The sequence below is a fragment of the Manacus vitellinus genome, unplaced genomic scaffold (assembly GCF_001715985.3).
Source record: "Manacus vitellinus isolate BGI_N305 unplaced genomic scaffold, ASM171598v3 scaffold_15_pilon, whole genome shotgun sequence".
NCBI classification, from domain to species: Eukaryota; Metazoa; Chordata; class Aves; order Passeriformes; family Pipridae; genus Manacus; species Manacus vitellinus.
This window is the reverse complement of record NW_021939122.1, coordinates 16,094,557-16,113,921: the sequence shown is the minus strand read 5'-3', so window position 1 is coordinate 16,113,921 and position 19,365 is coordinate 16,094,557. Positions and strand designations below refer to the sequence as shown.

Genomic DNA, 19,365 nt, shown 5'->3' with positions numbered 1-19,365 from the left:
AGCCTAAAGTCTGATTGCCTGTTTATTTCCAGGCAGACATTCACTAACATGGCAATACAAGTGGGGGAAGAGTGTTAATTTTTAAGTTCCTGGCTGCACTCCAACTTCAGTAATTACATTCAGCAAAAGTGAATTTCCCCCGAAATTTCAATTACAGAAGGTATTTTCCACTGCCACCACTTAACTGCTGTGTAGTGTTTGTCTGGTGTAATTCTGCTAAATTATTTCCTGATTTCCTCTCACAGCAGTTGTTTTTTCATAGTGAGTCCACTGTTTGCCCACCAGTCAGTTAACCCTGTCCCATTTTACATTAAAGGCATATTACAGAGGGGTAATGAAGGATCAAGAGGTGTTACAAGCATGCTGCATGCATACAAAGTGAGTGGGGCAATGCTACAAGCAACAACGAAGAGTTGCAAATGGTTAAAACAACCAGAAGACACTACCTTAATAGCCTAAACCATTTATGAAAAATCACTATTAGTCACCCATTAACCTTTTTATAAACTATTCATAAGCACACTCTAACTAACAAACTGTAATTACTAAGCTTAGGAAACATTCAGGGCTGGGAAGCATTATATGCTCCAAAGATCTATACCATAATGCAGGCAGAGATGAGAAGTATTTTTAAAGAAAGGGTCTGGAAAACCGTGGATGGAGGGTGAGGTTGAGGTCTGTCCTGGCTTCAGTGTTTGGGCAGAGCCAGCACAGCAAAGCCAAGGCTTGTCCCAGGGCCCTGCAGGGTGGTTGCCCAGAGGCCATGAACAACATGTCTGCAGGCAAGTGTGGGCATCCCTGGGCATGCCAGCTCCATCTCCCAACTCCACTGGCCACTCAGGGCCAGGGCTGTCCCAGGGCTGAGCCCAGGCACTCCAGCTGATAAGGCAGGCATGAGGAAACACGCCTCGAACCGTGTATCGGAGCACGGCCTGCCCAGAGGGTGTTCCCATCTATGGGAAACCAGGAGAGAAGTTTCTGGGCTGAAACAAAGGGTAAACATCTTAAATCTATTCATCACTCTGCATGTGTGCCTGAGCGTGTGTGTGTGTGTGTGTGTGTGTGTGAGGGCTTATGTCAGAGACAAAAAGAAAGGCTATGTGTGTATGTGCACACCCCTCACCTTCGCCTAAGACATTCACCATATTTTTTTCTCTAGACAAGTACTCCATGAATTGCAATAAACACCCTAAAAATTCTAAGCAGCTCATTATACACCACTGTCTCCTTTTATGGCTCCAAGCCAGAATATAATGATGAGTCTTAACTTGTTAAGGACAACTAATTTTTTGTTCCTGGCTGTCTCAGGGGCTTCTCTCTTACTCACTCTCACTTTACTTCACTGTTGACATGTTTCTGTTAACTGGATGTCATCTGCCTGCCTTGATTTTATGCACAAGCAGTGGGATGCATTTTTCTGTGCAACAATTCTGCTTTGAGTTGCATTAGATTTGTCATTATTCTCTCATTTTCCCCTTGCACTTGTAACATTTCATCTATTCCTGCCTTATTTTTTGAGCCACGGTGCACCCACATTATGGTTTATACATGATCTTGCTCCCTTTGAAGCCGGCAGATTTCAGAGCCAGCCCTCGTCAGGAGAAGTGCCTGCTACCAATTTAGCAGGCTGAGGGCCCCGAGCTCCAACAACTCAATCTAAAGGGGGTCACAGGGTGGCACAAGCGAGTGTCAGCAAGTGCTGTTTAATTGCCAATCTAGGCTTCTCCATGGTGTTTAAAGTATAATGACCCATCACTTAATTCTGAGAAGTCCTGGCCCTGCTGCTGAATGGAATGAATATCAAAGGATGTGCTAGAACAGGGCAAGGAGCCTACATTTCCTATAACTGCCATAAGTATAATAGACCTCTACTTCTGTCGTCCCATTACCACAATAATGTATTTAATTTGCTGTGTACTCTTTTTAACTAGATACCTTTCATAAAGTCTATCTTGGGAATATAGCCCCCCCTTCCACATCTCCCCCCTTCCTCAAATGACTAGCCTCTGTAATAATAATTAAACTAAATCAAGCTCTACTTTGCCTCACACCATGCCTGCAAGTATTTTTAGATATTTAAGAAGATTAAACAGAGGGAGGGAATCATTGTTTAAATTTGCAGTTCTCTCCCCAACCCAGTATTTTTTCTCCACAGGGCTGGGTCCACTAAATTTCTTTTTAAAGTTGATTTTCCAGTTGTCTCTCTATTTGCTGGACCAACATGGACAAATTTTAATTTTTTGCTTTTCGTTTACTTATCTAAAGCCCACAACACACTATTTCCCTACCCATTCACTCATGAGCTTAGGTACAGGTTTCCATTTCTCAATGAGCTGTGCTTCCCCCCAGCCCTCACTAATCTTTTCCTCCTTAAATCATCTATACACCAACCTTCACATATTAAACTGCAGAGATGAAGAGGAAGGGACAGAGCAGGGAAGAGATGTGGAACCTCGCTATGTAATGCATGCTAATTTAATTATGTGCCATCATCAAAATGGATTAGCTTTTTCAGCCCATCAAGAAAGTCTAAACTTCCACCGATTTAATTAACCAGACTGAAAATCAGATGAACAGAAAATAAAACTATCATTAGGAGCAATTAGTGATTACTTAAACATAGTGCTGCCAACCAGTTTGTAAATAAAACTAGCAGCCCCTGGAAAATTAGATGGAATTAATTGGAGGTAGGGAGGGGGAGAAATATATACTTCTAAAGCTTTAGAGGGTCAAGCAGGCCCTTTTATGTCGACTATCAGTGTTTGGAGCTTTGGTAGGGGAAAACACAGCGCAATAACCTTCCTCCCAACTCTGCTTGAAGAGCAGTCCTCTTCCCTCCCGAGACCTCCCTCTCGCACACAGAGCGCTGCTCTGGTTGGTAGTCACTGAGAAAGCAAAAGGTAGCTTGACTTCTCCTTGCTTTTTTAACATTACATTCTCCCAGCTCTTTCATTTAGTTTGGCTTTTAAAGATGACTTCTTGCACCTCCACCTCTCCCTCAAAAACAAATCCTTGAAGCCCAGTGACAACATTAGGACACCACCTTCTCCTCATATGGGAAGGTACCCCTCTCCCTTCTCCTCCTCCACCCCACCAAAGCGCTTTCAGAATTATGTTGCCTAGATGAAATGCACTCCGGAGAGAGTAGGAGGAGTTACATTTGCTCTGGGTTTAGGACCTCAGTATTTAAACTCACCTTGACATGGAAGCATTGACGGTCAGAGCTGTTGGGTAAGGGTGGCGGAAACCCCCTGTCGTGATTGGGTACACTGGCTGACCTTGCCTGGCAAAAGAGAAGGGAAAGAGAGAATGAGAGAAAGAAAAAAAGGGTTTAAAAAAAAAACCACACAACAAAAAACTTCTCTCTGCACAGTAAGCTTTATTCTCATTTGATCAGAACAAAAATCTTGGGGATTGTACAGCAAGGATCAAAGGAAAGAAACACAGAACAATTTGAATGCCATAAATCTGATAGGAATGGCTAATTAAATTTTATAACCTCTGCTTATGTCAATAGAGACCCTCTCCCCAAGCTGAAACTAGGTGTTTTGTTGTAATAATTAAAGGCGAAGTCTCGCTTGCTTTAATGGAGCCATCACACTAATTGAGGGCTACACATCCAAAGGAAAACAATAATGAATGTAAATTTATACCAAAATAAAGTACAGTGAATCAAAGGACTTCAGTTGCGCTTTGGGCCTCTTTCGGTATTTAGATCTCGGTGAGAAAACATTAAATTAACAGAGCTTAATTTGTAGCCTTTTGTCAGATTAACAAGTGTTGACAAGAGTTACCGGGGGAGAGTCCCCAAGAAGTATTGTGGGTAACCAATAGACAATCACACCTCATTACAATAATTAAAAAATACAGCAACATGCAAAACAGCATCCTCATGAAAGACACACAACTTTTTCTGATGGAGGTTTGTCTGTGCTGGCTTGCTCGTTTCATCTGTCCTTCAAATATATCATCTGACTGGGCAAGATACTTTTGGGGAGGGTTCTATGCCAGAAACATGCAGGCCAGCTGAGGATAGATGGGTTGGGAACTTGATGGTGAAGCACAAGTAGCAATGAGAGGGGAAATGAAAACCTTGGGTTACTTCTGTGAAGTTGGCCATGCTACTCTCCTAGACCAAAAGTGAATGTCATGGTATCACCCCTCAAAAAAAAACCACTTCGAGAAGCTGTAAGAGCTGTTTGTAGGAAGCACACTATGGGTATTGACCTGTTTAAACCAGCAGTGATGATGAGAGTCTTCCAGTGACAGATGTGGCCATTAGCACTTGGCTGGTGACACTGGCCACATGAGGAAACATTTATGTGCTTTGGAGCCATGGCATGAGGCTCAAGGAGGACAAACCCATGTCTGCACACATACAGATGTAAGGTCTGAGACACAGATGAGCAATGAGGCACAGGTCAATGACAGTGAGGAGTTTCTTCCCTGCGCTCTCATGTCTTTCATGTTCCTGACTTTTGGCACTAGCTGAGTATGTTTGTTTTAAATGCTGAGGCTGTTACTGTGCAAACTTGAGCTAAGCAGCTGTAACAGAGGAGCATGAGATGGCTGTACTGCAGCTAGGCCCTGCAAGCAAGCAAGAAAAAGAAAAGGAGCTGATATGCACTCTACCAATGTTCAAGGTGTCCTACATGTAAAGTAAGTCACCACAAATGGGGAGGAATTTCAGATTTCAGGGAGAAATGCTCTGGGTTTTTCTTCTGCTCATGATGAGCTCTTCTGGAGAAGAAGCCTTCTGCAGAGAGCTGATGGACTGCTGAAAGCTGATGCCTCACTCTTGGAAGAGCCTCTACCCAAGCAAGCTGCATGACCACCCCATAAGGAAAGGCAGCCCACAAAATGGCCAGAAGTGGGCTGCTGTGGCCAACGTCTGAGCTCCAGCTCTCCTGCATCAACACTTCTGTGCTTGAGAAAGGCCCCAAAAGCCTCTGATGCCACCAGCTCTCCCTGCCCAAAACCTGCCAGGAAGTATGTGGGGACCCCCTGCTCTCCTATGGGATGTCAACTCCAATTCCTCAAGGAGGGTAAACTTGTGGAGAGGTATTTTAGCACAGCTGGCCAAACAACCTCAAGCAGGAGCAAACTATTCTGAGCTTTGGGCAATTCATTTCTGGAAGAAATACAATCATCCCAATTTGTGAGAAAAAGAGGGTAACAGTCTTGATTTATAATGCAGCAAACTTTTGTATCCAGAAATACAAATGGATTTTATAAGTATTTAAATCAAATATACTACACAAAAGGCTTAGGCAGTGCTTAAATGTATTATAAACCCATTGAAGAGAGGGCAACATAAGAAAAAAAAGAAAATAAGGACCCAGTTACTGGAGGGAGTCTCATATCCAACAAGGCTCTGCAAGTGGGATATGAGGAACTGAAAAGAAAACAAAACTTCAAGCTAACTTTCCACAGCTTTTTTCTTGGCCAGTTTTAAAGTAAACTAATTCCTCTTTCTTGTTTGCAAGAAAATTCCATTCCTCAGATGCCAACTGCCAGCTGCCCAGCCACATCTCGACTAGGAATCCTGTTCACTGGCCGATGCAAAGCTCTACTGTTTCACAAGAAAATTGAAAGTACTTTCAACAGAGAAGGCAAATGAAATTTAAAACTGCACATTTGTAGTGAATATGGCCCTGGTAAAAAAAAAGGGTCCGTGAGAACCACCCTGAGTCCTCAGAAAATCAAATCTGAAAAAAACCCACGTGGCGCAGCATAAGGGCAATAACAAGGAAAGGACATTTCTTCAGAAGAGTTTAAAAATTCATGCTTCACAAGCCATCAGCCAGTTGGGATGACATGCAAAGCTGTGTCCAATTTCTCATGTCTGTTTAAGACCACATGACCTGGCGTAAGTTTTAATTAACCTTCATGAAGTGGGTAAATTCATAACACTCAGTGAAGTGGCAGTTGGCAAACAAGCTCGGCAAAACTCAATGCGCGCACACGCACACACACACACACACATATTTTTACACAAATTTTACACATCAGAAAAAGAAAAAGGAAATGAAAAAAATGGAACTCCTTACTGTGGTACTAACCATCCTAGCGGATGGGGGATTTGTCCTACAGTGCCCGGTGATAATGGATAATAAGGAGATATATCTGGAGGATGTGGAGGCCTTGGAATTCCTACAGAAGAGGAACATAAAGCAGCATCAGTACAGAGACGTGGAAATAACTAAAATATAAAGAAAAAACACATTTGTTTCTAAATTTCTATCAATTTATTTTTATTACAATACTTGTGCCTTCACTTTGGGTTTCCAAAGGCTGTTTCACACTCTTATTTTATAAAGTGAGCCTCCTGGCATTTTCTTAAATGATATTCAACCAAAAAAATGATATTATTCGCTCTCTCAGTCACCTCTCCAATCAGAGATAGTTATTTTGTTATTTAGAATTTAGAAATCTCAGTTATAATTTTGGTGTGATGCCGTACTAGATACTGTCTTACATGCTCAACAGAAAGATGGGTCCTGTAACAACTTCATGGTTATTTTAGTCTCAAAGTCAGCCAAGAGACCAAATACTGACTGGGTACTCAATAACATGGCATTATTCCAAAGTAATCTCCAAAATCAGTTTAGAAGTCACTAAAATTGCAAATGATGTTTGCTTTTGAGCAAACTTAGGAAACCTTTCCCGAAACCTAGGAGTGGAGGTGAAAGCCCCTGGAAATGCTTGGTATAACCAGGGGTAGATGTTGAAGGTGTGCAGGGGAGGACAGAGAGCCCACCTATCCTCTCTGAATCTGGTGCAGTTCCTACTTGGAAAGCAGAAACCAGCTCCAGACACAAGCCTTAAATATTAATGCTCCTTACCTTAAGAGCAAGTAGGAATTACTCAGAGGAGTAAGGGTTACAAGACTGGGTCTTTCAATTAACAAGCCAGAGCACAATTACACAGCAGAAGCAAAATTAAAACAGAGAGCATTAAAAGGAAGAGGTACTGTATTCATGGCTAAAACCTATTTTTTTAAGTCACTTGGGAAGCTTTTAATCTCTAAATTAAATCTCCTTGTGTGACATTTTCATGCAGACATCGCTTTTTCTCCATTACAAAACCCAAACAGATTAACTGGGCTTTAACCATCCAGTGAGCTATTTGCACACTTGAAAGAATGTTCACAGAAGAAAAGTAAACAGTCTACAGACGTTAATCATATGTTTTACGATAACCATTTAAAAGCTATTCCCTGTACTACCATTATTTAAATGAGAGGTTGACTATGCCATTCACTTGCAATACCCAGGGATGGTGAGATGGATTCCTTTCAAGCCACGTGAAGTTATAGCATTAAGGCACAATTAAAAGGGGGCCCCAGTGAAAGCGTAGGGAGTGAAAACCAGCTAATGCACAGCGTCATTCAAAGGCTGTAGTTTAAATAAATTATCTGCATAAGTTAGAGCTGACACAGAGTGACTCGTTTAACATGAATTCTGTTTCTGATGAACTTTCCAATTAACTAGATGGGATTTGGATTAACAAAACCAAAACCACTGTCACTAGGAACTCAATGCAGCTTGAAGAAAGAAGATTGACACTGTTTGACTTCTTTGAGACCTCAGGTTAAACAAGGACTCTTAAAAAGTTAGAATAACATGTAAATTCTACTCTGTAACACCAATAAATCTAGTCAGGGTTTTACGTGGTGCTCTATATTCAAGCAGACTGCCCTTCAGGCTGAACTTAGAGTTGGGTAGACTTACATTGGGGAAAAGAGTTGCAAGCGTAAAGCTGGAGCTAAGTAGTTACAGTGGATGAAAATTCAACATTATAGAAGAAAAATGGCTGAACTCCTGACACAGAAACAATGGGATTTGGGGAATTAAAAGAGATTCATTTTGAAACCGGTCATGACCCACCACCTTTAGAATTCCAGCTGCAATTCTGTAAGTGCAGATCACAGAACGTACATGTTTAATTCTCGGGGTCGTGCATGCAAACCAAGCACTTGGTAGATCGAACTACTAGGTGGGGTATCATTCTTGCAAAGAAACACATCTGCAAACGACCCCACACATGCAACTCTGGTGTCACCCTGCAGAAGCTTTATGAAAATTCACCCAGTAGGTTTCCTTCTGAAGCCTAATTGGCTTAAAAAGAAACTATTTTGTCTGGGTCTGACATTTTACATGCCCCCTTTGGTGTTCCAGTATGGGAAATCCATCTCCTGCACTCCTCTCCTCTAATACGCAAAATTGAAAGATCCACCCACTCCCTCTCAAAAAGCCCCCCAAACTATTTCCCACCTACCTGTTTTGGGATCTACGTCAGCTGGTAAGTGTGGAGGAGGGTTTCCTGGTGTGAAGTGCTCATTGCTGTATGTGATAAGCGGCGTAAGAGGGTGTACATGGTGTGGGTGCTGCACAACTGGCACTTTGTTAGACTGTCAAGAGAAAAAAAAAGGTCGAAGGCATTAGAGCAGCGATGGCTATTCCTTCCCACTGCAGCACAAGGCATGATATATAGAAATCTGAGTAGCCACAATTTCAACACGATCCTCAGACTTTTCCAGGTCCCTTCTTGGTGATACCCTTGCAGTTTTCCCACCCTCTTGCTTAAAACCTCCTCACACACTTTTCCTGTTGTTGAGGTTCTTTAATCTTTTTGACCTGTCGAGCTCCTGTACAGAGCAACAGCAATTCTTTAAAATTTTTCCTTTTTATTATATAATCTTGTGCTTCACCTCCAAGATGCAGGCAGACTCCTCAGTGAGGGCCTGAGAGAGTCCCCCATTTAATTAGCACAAGACCCAAATGCTCACTGACCTGTAGGTCTTTTCCTCTCCCCTTCCTGTCCTCACTTTCAGTTCTGCATTTTACTGCTCATTGCAAATACTCCAGATAAAAAGCCTTTGTAGTGCTGGAGTATTCCCTTCATCAGCAAGCATTAAGCTGACAAGTGATCACCTGCATATTTTATATATATATTTTAGAAGAGCTGATTAATTATCAATTCATCAGAGAGCGCTAATAAATGGAAACTGGATACCGATTAATTAGGCTGCTAAAATATTCAGCTATATAAATAATGGCAAAAACCCCCAGATAAAGACATTGAAATTAACACTCTTGTGGGGGGAATAATCACGCAGATATCAGGAGGTTTTCCCCGTCACATTGCTAGCTTTGGGGAAAAAAGATCTTTTTCTTAACAACAATTTAAAAAAAAAAAAAAGGAGTGAATGAATGAAATGAAAAGGCAGGCTGAACTGTAACTTACCCTTACAAGATCACAAAGAAAAAATTAAGCTGAAACAAGCGAACCACTGGACCATTTACTGCAAGTAATCCAATTGCAAAAAACCCTATTCCCCATAGAGGATTTTCACTAAAATCCTACAACAGGGACATTTAACCAGATTAGGTACCAGCAAAGATAAAGAGGCTGGTATTAGATGATGAATGGATTAGAGTCAGGTTTCATTTTAGAATGTGTCTTCATTTCCTTTTATTACTTTAAGTAAGGAACAACTTGCATTAACATCAAGTAAAAGGAATCACATTAAAATAAAGCAGTGATAGCACGGTGGCCACGATAGCGCCGCTGCTGTTCAGGGTCTGCCAGCACTCTCCTGCTCTCTCTCCTGCTCAAGGATGGCTCCAAACCCACTGCTTGATCCCCCAGCACCCCCAAACATACATCCTCCCTGTGCTGCTTTAGAGAAGGTATTATCTGATCTCACTTCCAACGCTCTGAGCACACCTTAAAAGCATTTCAAAAATAATTCGGTTATTCTCTGGGAATGAGTTTCAAGACTGGGGGGGAAGGAAGAGGGAAGACAAACTGAGAGCAAGGAGGAAAAGAAATATCTGTTGTCCCTGAATAAACAAGAAGTCCCTCCATCATGCTTTGGTCAAGTGAAGCACCTTTGGCTCTTGCAGCCTGCCCCACAACATGAGGCTCCCCCAGCCCCAGCCCCTGCCCTATGCAGTTATTGAGCTCACTCCTTTGATAGCCTGCAGAAAAAAGTGTGCATCCAAAAGAAGCAAGCCAAGAGCAGTGCTTGTGCTTCCCACAGCTTTTACCGTGTCCTTCACCATGTTCATCTCTTTTTGCAGCCCTTACAAGAGGTGATTCCCCTTCAACACTGCACACGTGGCACATGGGATTCCCATATCAAGCGGCCACCACGCAGGACAGAGCATGGTCACGACAGCCAATGCTACACATTACAGCACGTTGTGTTGGTGGGGTTGTAGGTCAGATCTTCTGCCAGTTGAACAGCCAAGGACAATTTCTGGCCGCACAGATCCATAGTGGTTTCACATCAGAGAAATTATGATGATTTAGCTCTCAAAGTTAAAAAAGCCAAAGGAGACGCTCTACTCCAATATCTGTTTTCTTTGAAGTGAACCAACACCTAAGCACTCCAAAAGTAACTGAAAGCTTTGGCACAGGCTTCATGTGACAAACTGTATTACACACCACACAAAGAGGCAAGCATCTACTCAACAACACATGACATTACAAGCCAAATGACCAGTTGATCAGGTTCACAAAAATTATCACTTCCAATAAGAGGTATTTTTTCTGGCCAAGAATTGTGTGAACTCATGCTGCTAGGTGACCCACAGTGTGGCCCCACTTATTGAAGAAGTTAATACATGCTGTAGTTTTGTACTCTCCCAACTCTTCACATCATTGCAAATAAACCTCACTCAGACCCTAGCAGACGTTAAGGGATGTCTTCCACAGAGAGCTTATTTTCATAGAAACTGGAACTGGTTAGTTAAAAAAATATGTAAGTGATAGAATAACATTAGAGAGTCAGACTTAAGCCAAAAAACAAGAAACAACACATAAGAGGAAAGCTGGTCTGACATGCCTCTATCACCAAAGCCAGATATACCATAGGTGGTTACACGTAAACTGTGGGAAACTACCACTCACTGCTTTGATACACCAAGGCTGCCCGCAATATCTCCACAAAATAGAACAGGTGCTACATTATGATGTATTTTACTTAACATGTTTCAGAGAAAAATAAAAAGCAAACAGAAGAATAAAGAAAGATCAACAAGTAAGAGTTTGAACCTTAAGCCTGCAAACTTTTCCCCAGGTAAGTCATTTTTATTCGGGTGACTGCCCTGCACTCAAACAGAAAACTCATAAAGGTACTGGATGCAAGTGTAGGATACTTTTTTGCATTCTGATGATGCTGGGGCAGAGGTGTGGGGAAAATGTACTGGGGGAAAGGTGGAAACTGTCATATACATGCTCAAAAATATGCTCTCTGGGACAGAGGAGTGTGATCCACTTCCCTGAGAATCAGTCTGCATCTGCATCACTACCCAGGGCCAGGTTTCCATTACATTTTGCACTGTTTATCACACACTGGGGAAAAAGGACCATAACTCCCCTCAAAACAGCACACACAATTTGCAAGCCAAGCTAATCATGCACAATATGCTAAATAAGCTGCTCTTTAAAAATACCATTCCTGAAGTTAACTTAGCTTCCTTGGGAAAGAGAAAAAGAAAGGACAAGCTGGGGAAGAGCAGGATTAATCCTGCACATGCATCTTCCTTTGAAGTCAATGGGAGCTCTGCCTGAGTAACAAGTGTGGTCCTAACCCCATCCACTGGCAGTGAAAGGTAAACCACAGAAGCCATCAATAGGAGACACCTATTAGATGACCTTAGACATGCTCCTGCAAAAGGTCCTTCTCCAATATACATTTGTGAGTACTTTATCAAGGGCAGTTTTAAGCTAAAAGCCATTGTGAGAAGCAGGAATTTATCTGGCAAGTTGAAGAACTCCATTTATGGCTATGTCAGGCACAGACAGGGGAGTTGCACTGGTAGGAACAGATTAGCATCAGGGCATGTGGTAACAGGACAGGAACGAATGGAGATTTCTAGACAGAAATCCCAGCATCTACATAGTACCAAGTCATCTGCTGATAAATCACCCCTCTCCATTGAAAGCTGAGGTCTTATACGCTGGGTTAGAGGGCATGGTAAAGAATTGCAAAAAAACAAGAGAAGCTTGCTTTTCTTGATAACTGCTGCCTAAAGCAAACCAGAGGAAATTGTCCCCATAGGAGCTCTACTACTAAATCTCTCTGTATGAATTTGAAATGCTTCTGGGAGTGCTTAAATACAGATAACTTTAAACAATAATGGAGCTCTAGAATGAAAAAAACCCCACACGAAAACCACAACAAATTTTGGACTGATAAATGTTTCAGAGGAATACTGAGATCCATTTAGCCTAAATTCTGATAGGTGCCTTTAGGTAACAAAAAAAAACCCAACATCTAACTTCAAATTTAAACTGCAGGGGATTGTGTGTATAAATTGCTGTGTATTAGTCTTTGTTGCATGGTAAGGACATTTCATTAACAGGATGAAAGATACTTCTATGCGTATACAGCCCAATTTAATACACCCCACTGATGAATACTCCCCATTTATTGAAGAAGTTAATACATGCTGTATAAATCAATAGTTCCTAAGTCTCTGAAAGCATCATAAGACTTGCACAAGATGAAACATTGTATTGTTTAGCACACAAAGAGAAACCAACCTTTAAACAGGAAGAGTTTGCTACTGCAATTTCTGTTTGCAAATTCATACCTTGTTTGGCTTTGGTAATAAAATCACGGTATCAACTCAAAGTCAGAAAAAACATGCCAGAGACACCAGAGGGTTTGTCCTCACTGGGATAGCACAGGTTTAGTAAAAGCAGGTCTGGAAAAAAAAGCCACCCAGGCTGAAAACAAGCCATCATGCCATTGCAGCACCGCAGCGGTCAAAGCCCTCAGCCTGACTCTGCTCCAACACGTCCCCGGCCGAGCAGCCAAGGGCAGGACAGGGGGGATGCTCCTGTCCCAGCCCAGCCTGAAACTCTGGTGACCGCCAGCACAACTCCCATGGTTGCAGCCAGGGAGAGACCCCTTTCCCCGACCTGGGTGACCTTTTAAATGTACTCAAAGCTTGCAGTCCTGCTTGGGAGGTAGGGATGTGCTGCAGTCCAGCAGGCACTCTCTGCCACCCACAGCCAGGAACATGGCACGGGAGGGACTGATCAAGTATTTGTGCCCCAGACCCCCAGAGTCCCCTCCCCTTCCTCCACTACCAGAGGAATGAGAGTTCACCATCCACCTTAAAACCTATTAATCAAGAGACACTGAAAACAAATGGAGCTAGAGCTCCGCCTGTCTTTTTGCCATGTCCTCCTCTTCCCTGTTTCCCCATTGCTTTCCTTTTCTGCTGAAGAAAGATGGGCCCTGAAAGTGCTTTTATGAGCCTAATACAATAAAACAAAAGCAGCACAGAAGAGGGTTTGTCAGCCTTTTCCCCTCCTCCAGGGTGGATGTAGAAGGTCGACAGTGGTCTTGAATTAGCAGGCTCTCCTGGAGTTGCTCCCTGGGCTTAGCAAAGAGCACCATTCAATACCAGTTCACATTAAAAAAATAGGTTTATAAATTGTTTCTCTGCATTTTCCAGATGGTGCTATTGCAGTTATGCTGACTGTGGCCAGTGAAATGCTAACAGATGCTCCTGAGCTGCTCTGCAGCTCCAAAGATGCTCATAAAAGGGGAGTCTCTTTTTTTCTAAAGGTTGATCTCTCCCTGATTCTACCTTGGAATGACACCCTTACACCACCCTCACTCTCAACCCCTGGACACAAATCAGAAAATTAAGTTTAAAGTAAAGGCAAATCCCAAAATATTGCTGCAAATATTGGAATATTCTTCTGCTTCCAGCCAGGATTGCCAACACCCAAAGCAGAGCATCAATAAGCAGAGCATCAATAAGACCACTCTGGTCCTGGGGAACACCCACATCAGCAGCCGCTCTGGGTGGCACCCCAAACTCCAACAAGGAAACTGCAAACCATTCAGGTTAAGTGAAAAGCTAAAACCAACCAAACCCACCAGTTGTATGAAACTCAGAACTCATCCCCTTCCTGTGCATAAAATTACAATGCCAGTGATGAAGCATTTCCCGAAAAAAAATTGAAGATTCAATTTTACCCAGCCCTGTTTAGCTAGTGGAGTCACAGCTTTTTTAAGGATGTTCTCACACCTGACTAAGCATTCTCTCCTGAAAACTACTTCCCCTTGCTCCATTATGGTTGATACAGTGGCCTGAGCCCTTTCTCAGTTTAATGTAGTTGATGCCTGCCTAAGGTCCTGCCCTAAGCTAACTACCCATTGTAGCAGGAGACAAGGCCTCCATTGATAACCACAACTTGCCCTGCTAAAAAAAGGCTCATTTTCCTCTTTCACACAACGATTACAGGAGCACAGACAACCATGTGCTGGGACAATACTCTCCCTAGACAGAGCTTTAAAAAAAAAAAACAAAACACCCCCACTACCCTATCCTTAATAAATAAATAAAAAAAGGGGAGATGGGGCAGAACACACACACTTTTGCAACCTTCTGTTTCTTCCCCCTCCCTCCTTGACCACTTCCAGGCCAGTGAGTGCCTACCTGCTCCTGCAAGAACTGCCGGCTTGCCAATAAAACCCCGTGGTCTATTAGCAATCTCTCAGACAAAACAACGAAATCAGCTTCCTGGCTTTAAGTGTCCAGCAATTCATTCAAGAAAAGAATCATTTTCTTCCTGCTGCCCTCCCCCCCCTTTAATTCTGATGAAGTGTCCCCTGCATGCTGGAGAACTAAGCCACCGTGCTTGACATTTTCAGCATCCTTCCTGTCAGGGAGCGAAGGTACTGAGGGGAGGGGGTGGGGAAGTCAGGATTTAAGATGTTCAGGAAATTTCCACTTAATTTCGCCAAAAGGCAATTATGTGAAATGATCTGGTGACAATTAGCATACGCCAAATCCTCTAGTGTACAAGGGAAAGGACTGGGGTTTAGCTATCTAATTACCGCCTGTTAGTTCTGATGCAGAAGGATAAAACACACTAGCAGTAAAACATTATTAAGTGTGCTCACGCTTTGCTTTCAAAGTTGTTGTGGACTGTAATTTTAGTGCTATGGTATTTGAGGTGGGTTTTCTGTGTTTAAGTAAAAAAAAAAAAAAAGAAACTTGGAGTTTTAAATGCAAGTTAAGTGCTGCGCTCCTGCACAATGTGTTGTTACTCTAAGGTCAGATCCAGACAAGCACCTGCTACACAACTGTGTATTTTGAGATCCTTCAGCAACACCTGGAATCAATTTATGACAGTTAGATTTTACCTCACTTATTCTCTTAAGGCTTTATTAATAAAGAGAAAGCACTCTGCTCATCTGCTCTGCCTGACCCTTGGCATATGAATTTGGACACCAGTTACCTCATCTACAGCCCAGAACTGTGGCCTGCATGTATCCAGCCAAGCCTTACACTCAAGTCTCAAAATTAGAGATTATTTGATCAACAGGTGGATGTTCCCATACCAGGAGGACAGCGCAGTGCTCAGACCCTTCAAGTTTCAGGCATTGAGGTGCCCAGATTTATTGCATTATAAAAGGAGAGGCACAGTTTCTTCCCCAACATGACAAATACTCAGTGCTTTCTTTGCATGCTTTAGTTAATTTTAATTACTAGACAGATATTATCTCTGCAGAGCAGGCAAGCCTTCGTTCATGTCTAACAAGGCAAAAAAGCAGAAAGACTTGGCATATATTAGACTAAAACTGAAAAACACCTTTTGGTTAAGCAGTACCAGTACAAGATGTGCTGGATACACAAGCACTGAGCAAAGAGACTGGTGAAACCATAGCGGGTCTTTGGGAAAGGGTCCTGAACACAAAGGGGGTAGAAAGGGGAGAGACACAGAGCAACAATGCAAGCACAAAAATTAAGAGAAGATGAGAAGCAAAGTGAATATAAGCAAAACAGTGTCCACAATTGCCCAGATAGACCTTATTTGTTACATGTTTTGTGTGAATACCTAGCCATGCAATTTTACTTGCTGCCTAGCATTCTTTGAAATGCCAGATTATAAACAGTTTTAACTCTTGCTTGTAAATCACTTATTTCAGCACTAGACAGACATACGCTGTAGGAGAAATAGCTCCTGATTTTTATTAGGGTATCTGTGATTTCTGTCTACAGCAAGAACTTGAATGTGAGGCTGTTAAAAAATGGGGAGATATGAAAAAAAATTAGCACGTATGCCTATACCTTCTTGTATTTGGTAATTTCAGTAATAACAGCATTATTAAAAAACTAATATGCATATACATGCCTTAAGATATGACGCCAAGTTTTCAGTACAGGTTTTTAAAACACAATATTCGCAAATTATAGCGGACTGTGCTCAATACCGATATGCAACATATGTAGCAAATGTATAATAAATCACTTAGAAAATAACAAAGCTCTAAAAAATCTTTTCATTTTTTAATGTGCTAAAAAAACATTACATGCTGCACAAAACAACCGAGCAACGAAATTAAGTAAGTCCAGATCAATTAATTCTTATTCAATAAATTCAACAAAGTTTCCCTAAAAACGTCACATCAAATGCACATCAGAACTGAAACACCTTTCAAGCATTTTGGAATAAAAGTAACAGGCACATTTACACAGTACTGTCAGGCCTTTCACCCCATGTCCCAGTAAAAAAAATTCCTCGAAAGGTAAAACTCTTGTGAGATCTCATCACCAGCCGTATAAAACCTGAATATGCAACAACATGCAGTGAAAGAAGAAACATCTAAATAACTGTCCTTTTAGATTAATCCATTTTAGGTGAATTCTACAGAATTTTATCCCTTGTTTTATACAAGAAAAGGTAAATAAATCGACTAAGCTACTCAGGCAAAGGTACCACAGAGTACTGAAGTGATAGAAATCCTCCTCCTGAATCAAGTGCCTCTGTCAACAAGCCTGGCAGGCTTAGAAAACAGCAGAAAACTCAAGACTCCCACAAAACCATCAGTGAAAATGTGATGCTTTGTAGAATTCTTCAATACATTTCTATTTTCTGTGTATAACTATGGGTAATATACAGAACCTGGCTGAGGGGTAGCTCAACTTTCTGTAACATATAATAATAGGAGGAAAAAAAAGTCTCATGGACTTCTGATATCGAACACAGAACCACTGTATTAAAACACATGTTATCTCATATTTATCAACATTCAGTCTTATTTTTCATATTCCTCTAACACTGGGTGAAATCATTTTTATGCAGTGTCCCTAAAATTTTCATCTTTCACGTTACAGCTGATCTTTCTGAAGAATTCAGAAAATTTAACTGAGTGCCAACCAAACACAGGATCAAAAGCACCCAATAAAAAATACTATATACTACTTTTAATAACTAAAAAAAGAAATCTCATTTTGTGTTATGACAAGAGTTAAACCATTCCATCTCCAAACCCCCTTAACTGTAACATATGTGCCCTGCCACAAACCAACTTCTTTTAAGAAAAAAAAACCCAAAACCCAAACATTTTTACCTTCATGGTTTCAGAGTTAAGGAAATATCGTACTGAACTGAAGAAAGCTTTGAAGTGGCCCCCTCCGCCCCAAAGGAAAAAAAGAAAAGAAAAGCTAGTGATGTCATGGTCACTGTGTGACTGTCTGACTGCGGATGTAACACAGCTCTACACGCGCACACACTTTTCCCTCGCTGGTAACCATTGTTCAGCATCCAGAAATCAGCCCCCGAAACCTGCTGCACACCGGGCTCTGAAACACCGCCTCCCCAACACACCCCGATCCCACCCTGGGTGCATGAGAAAAAAAATTCTTTCCCCCCTGCCGACCAAACCCCAAAACCAGGTGGAGGGAAGGGCACGGAGGAGGAGTGCAACAACTCTGTCCCGCTGCACCATTGTGTCGCGACAGACCGGCGCTCGCTCCTCGCCTCTGCCGTCAAATTAAAGCGGCATCGAAAAGTCGCACTTCCCCCCACTAAAAAAGACGATTACCATAAAATAAATAAATAAAAACAACGTTGCTAACAAAGGTCACAGCTGGAGATGCTTGCTTGATTTCTCACACTCCCCCCCTCCCCATTTTTTTTGTGATTCCACGCAGGAGGAAAGAAAAGGAGAGGGAGAGAGGAGAAGAGGGAGAGAAGTCACATCAGAAGTTCAGTGGTCAAGACGGAAAGCGTGCACACAGAAAGTGCTACTCACCCAGCAATTCAAATTGAGATGCCAGCAGCCGAACTGCTGGAAGAGAGAGAACCCAGAGGCAAGCGCTCCTCCTTTACCACTCAAATCTTCCATTCCCACTAAAATTGCATCCCTCGGGTACATAACAGCTTTGTCTTTCCTTCTGTTAACCTCAAAAACTTTTTTTCTTTACTGTCTAGATGCCAATTGTGCTGGCTTTGTATTATTTTCCTTGCAGCTTTTCTCTCTCTTTTTCTTTCCCTGCTCCCCCCCTTCATTTAAAGTACTGGAAAAGCTGTCTTAAAAGATCAAGATGTCTCCAGTTTTTTGGCCTGGTGTTTTCTGAGTGCTCAAAATCCATTGTCATGTTGGCTGTGAGAAGTGTCTTATTTCTAAATTGTCGGCTGCAGTTATCAAAATTTAGAGAAGCCTCCTGTCTTTTGCAATATAGCACTTTACCATCATCCTTTCAGGGAGCGGGGAAAAGACTTTCACCCCCCCACGCAGGTATGTCTGCTCACAACAGCTAAAAAGCAGTTACTTTGGAAATCAATGCCAATGTACTACAACCCAGGTTGCGCAGGTATTACTAAGTGCAGCGAGGAAACGCCGGCCGGCCGTGAGGGAGCATGATCAGTTAAGTGTAGCAAGCAGTCACTTTATCTGCAAGATTGTCAAATCCCTCAAAACAAATTTCTTAGGGAGAGAGCTGTAAGGAAAGTGTATTTTCTTGTCATTGTAACACTGAGGTGACATTTGGCAGACCTTTACCATTAGCTTTGGTCTCTCCCCCTCCTCCCTTTTCCTTTAGTATTTAATATTTCTGTAAAACACTGACCCTACTGCAAAAGGGATGCAAGAGCAGCTTCAAGATAGATAACATTACGGTACCCTGGCTATTGAATTTTCCCAAGCTACTCCTAAATGAGAATAAAAAGGGGTACCTGAGAGCATTGCTGAACTGAGCAAGGGTAAAGCTTCTGTCCTGCACCTTGCTCTTGCCTACGACCATTGCGAGATGCCCCGCTTCCTATGTCTGAGCCAGATATTGCAGGCAAACTGCAGCGTCTGAGTTTGCAAAGAGTCAGCCTCTCATCTCATTTTTATCCTTTTCCCCTAAAGTTGCAAAGTAGTTACTCTGTAACAGGGGCAAAGCCAAAAAGGGTGCTTTAACGGACAATAATTAGGAAACAGTGCCTTCTTCCCCTCCGCACTTTCTAAGCGAGTTTGTTAATACTGCTGGACGCTGCACGCAGGGAGAGCAATCTCCATGTGGGACGGACGCTGCTGCAGATGAGGCACTGAAG

The 19,365-nt window shown here is 42.2% G+C and overlaps 1 protein-coding gene across 10 annotated transcripts in view; it reads right to left on the bottom strand.

Moving 5' to 3' along the window:
- The window catches only part of TCF7L2 (transcription factor 7 like 2), a 41,504-nt gene that overhangs the window by 19,496 nt on the left and 2,643 nt on the right, over positions 1–19,365 (bottom strand). For 5 of the 10 annotated variants that reach the window (XM_018069327.2, XM_018069328.2, XM_018069319.2 and 2 more), the window contains exons 2-4: positions 8,281–8,413; positions 6,051–6,153; positions 3,197–3,283 (exon numbers count right to left, since the gene is read on the bottom strand). In XM_018069327.2, the coding sequence (XP_017924816.1) occupies positions 3,197–3,283; positions 6,051–6,153; positions 8,281–8,413 (323 nt within the window). Of the gene's footprint in view, positions 1–3,196; positions 3,284–6,050; positions 6,154–8,280; positions 8,414–17,395; positions 17,546–18,079; positions 18,627–19,365 lie in introns of those variants that run through there. The other 5 variants (XM_018069320.2, XM_018069322.2, XM_025894792.2 and 2 more) reach the window with 4 other exon arrangements.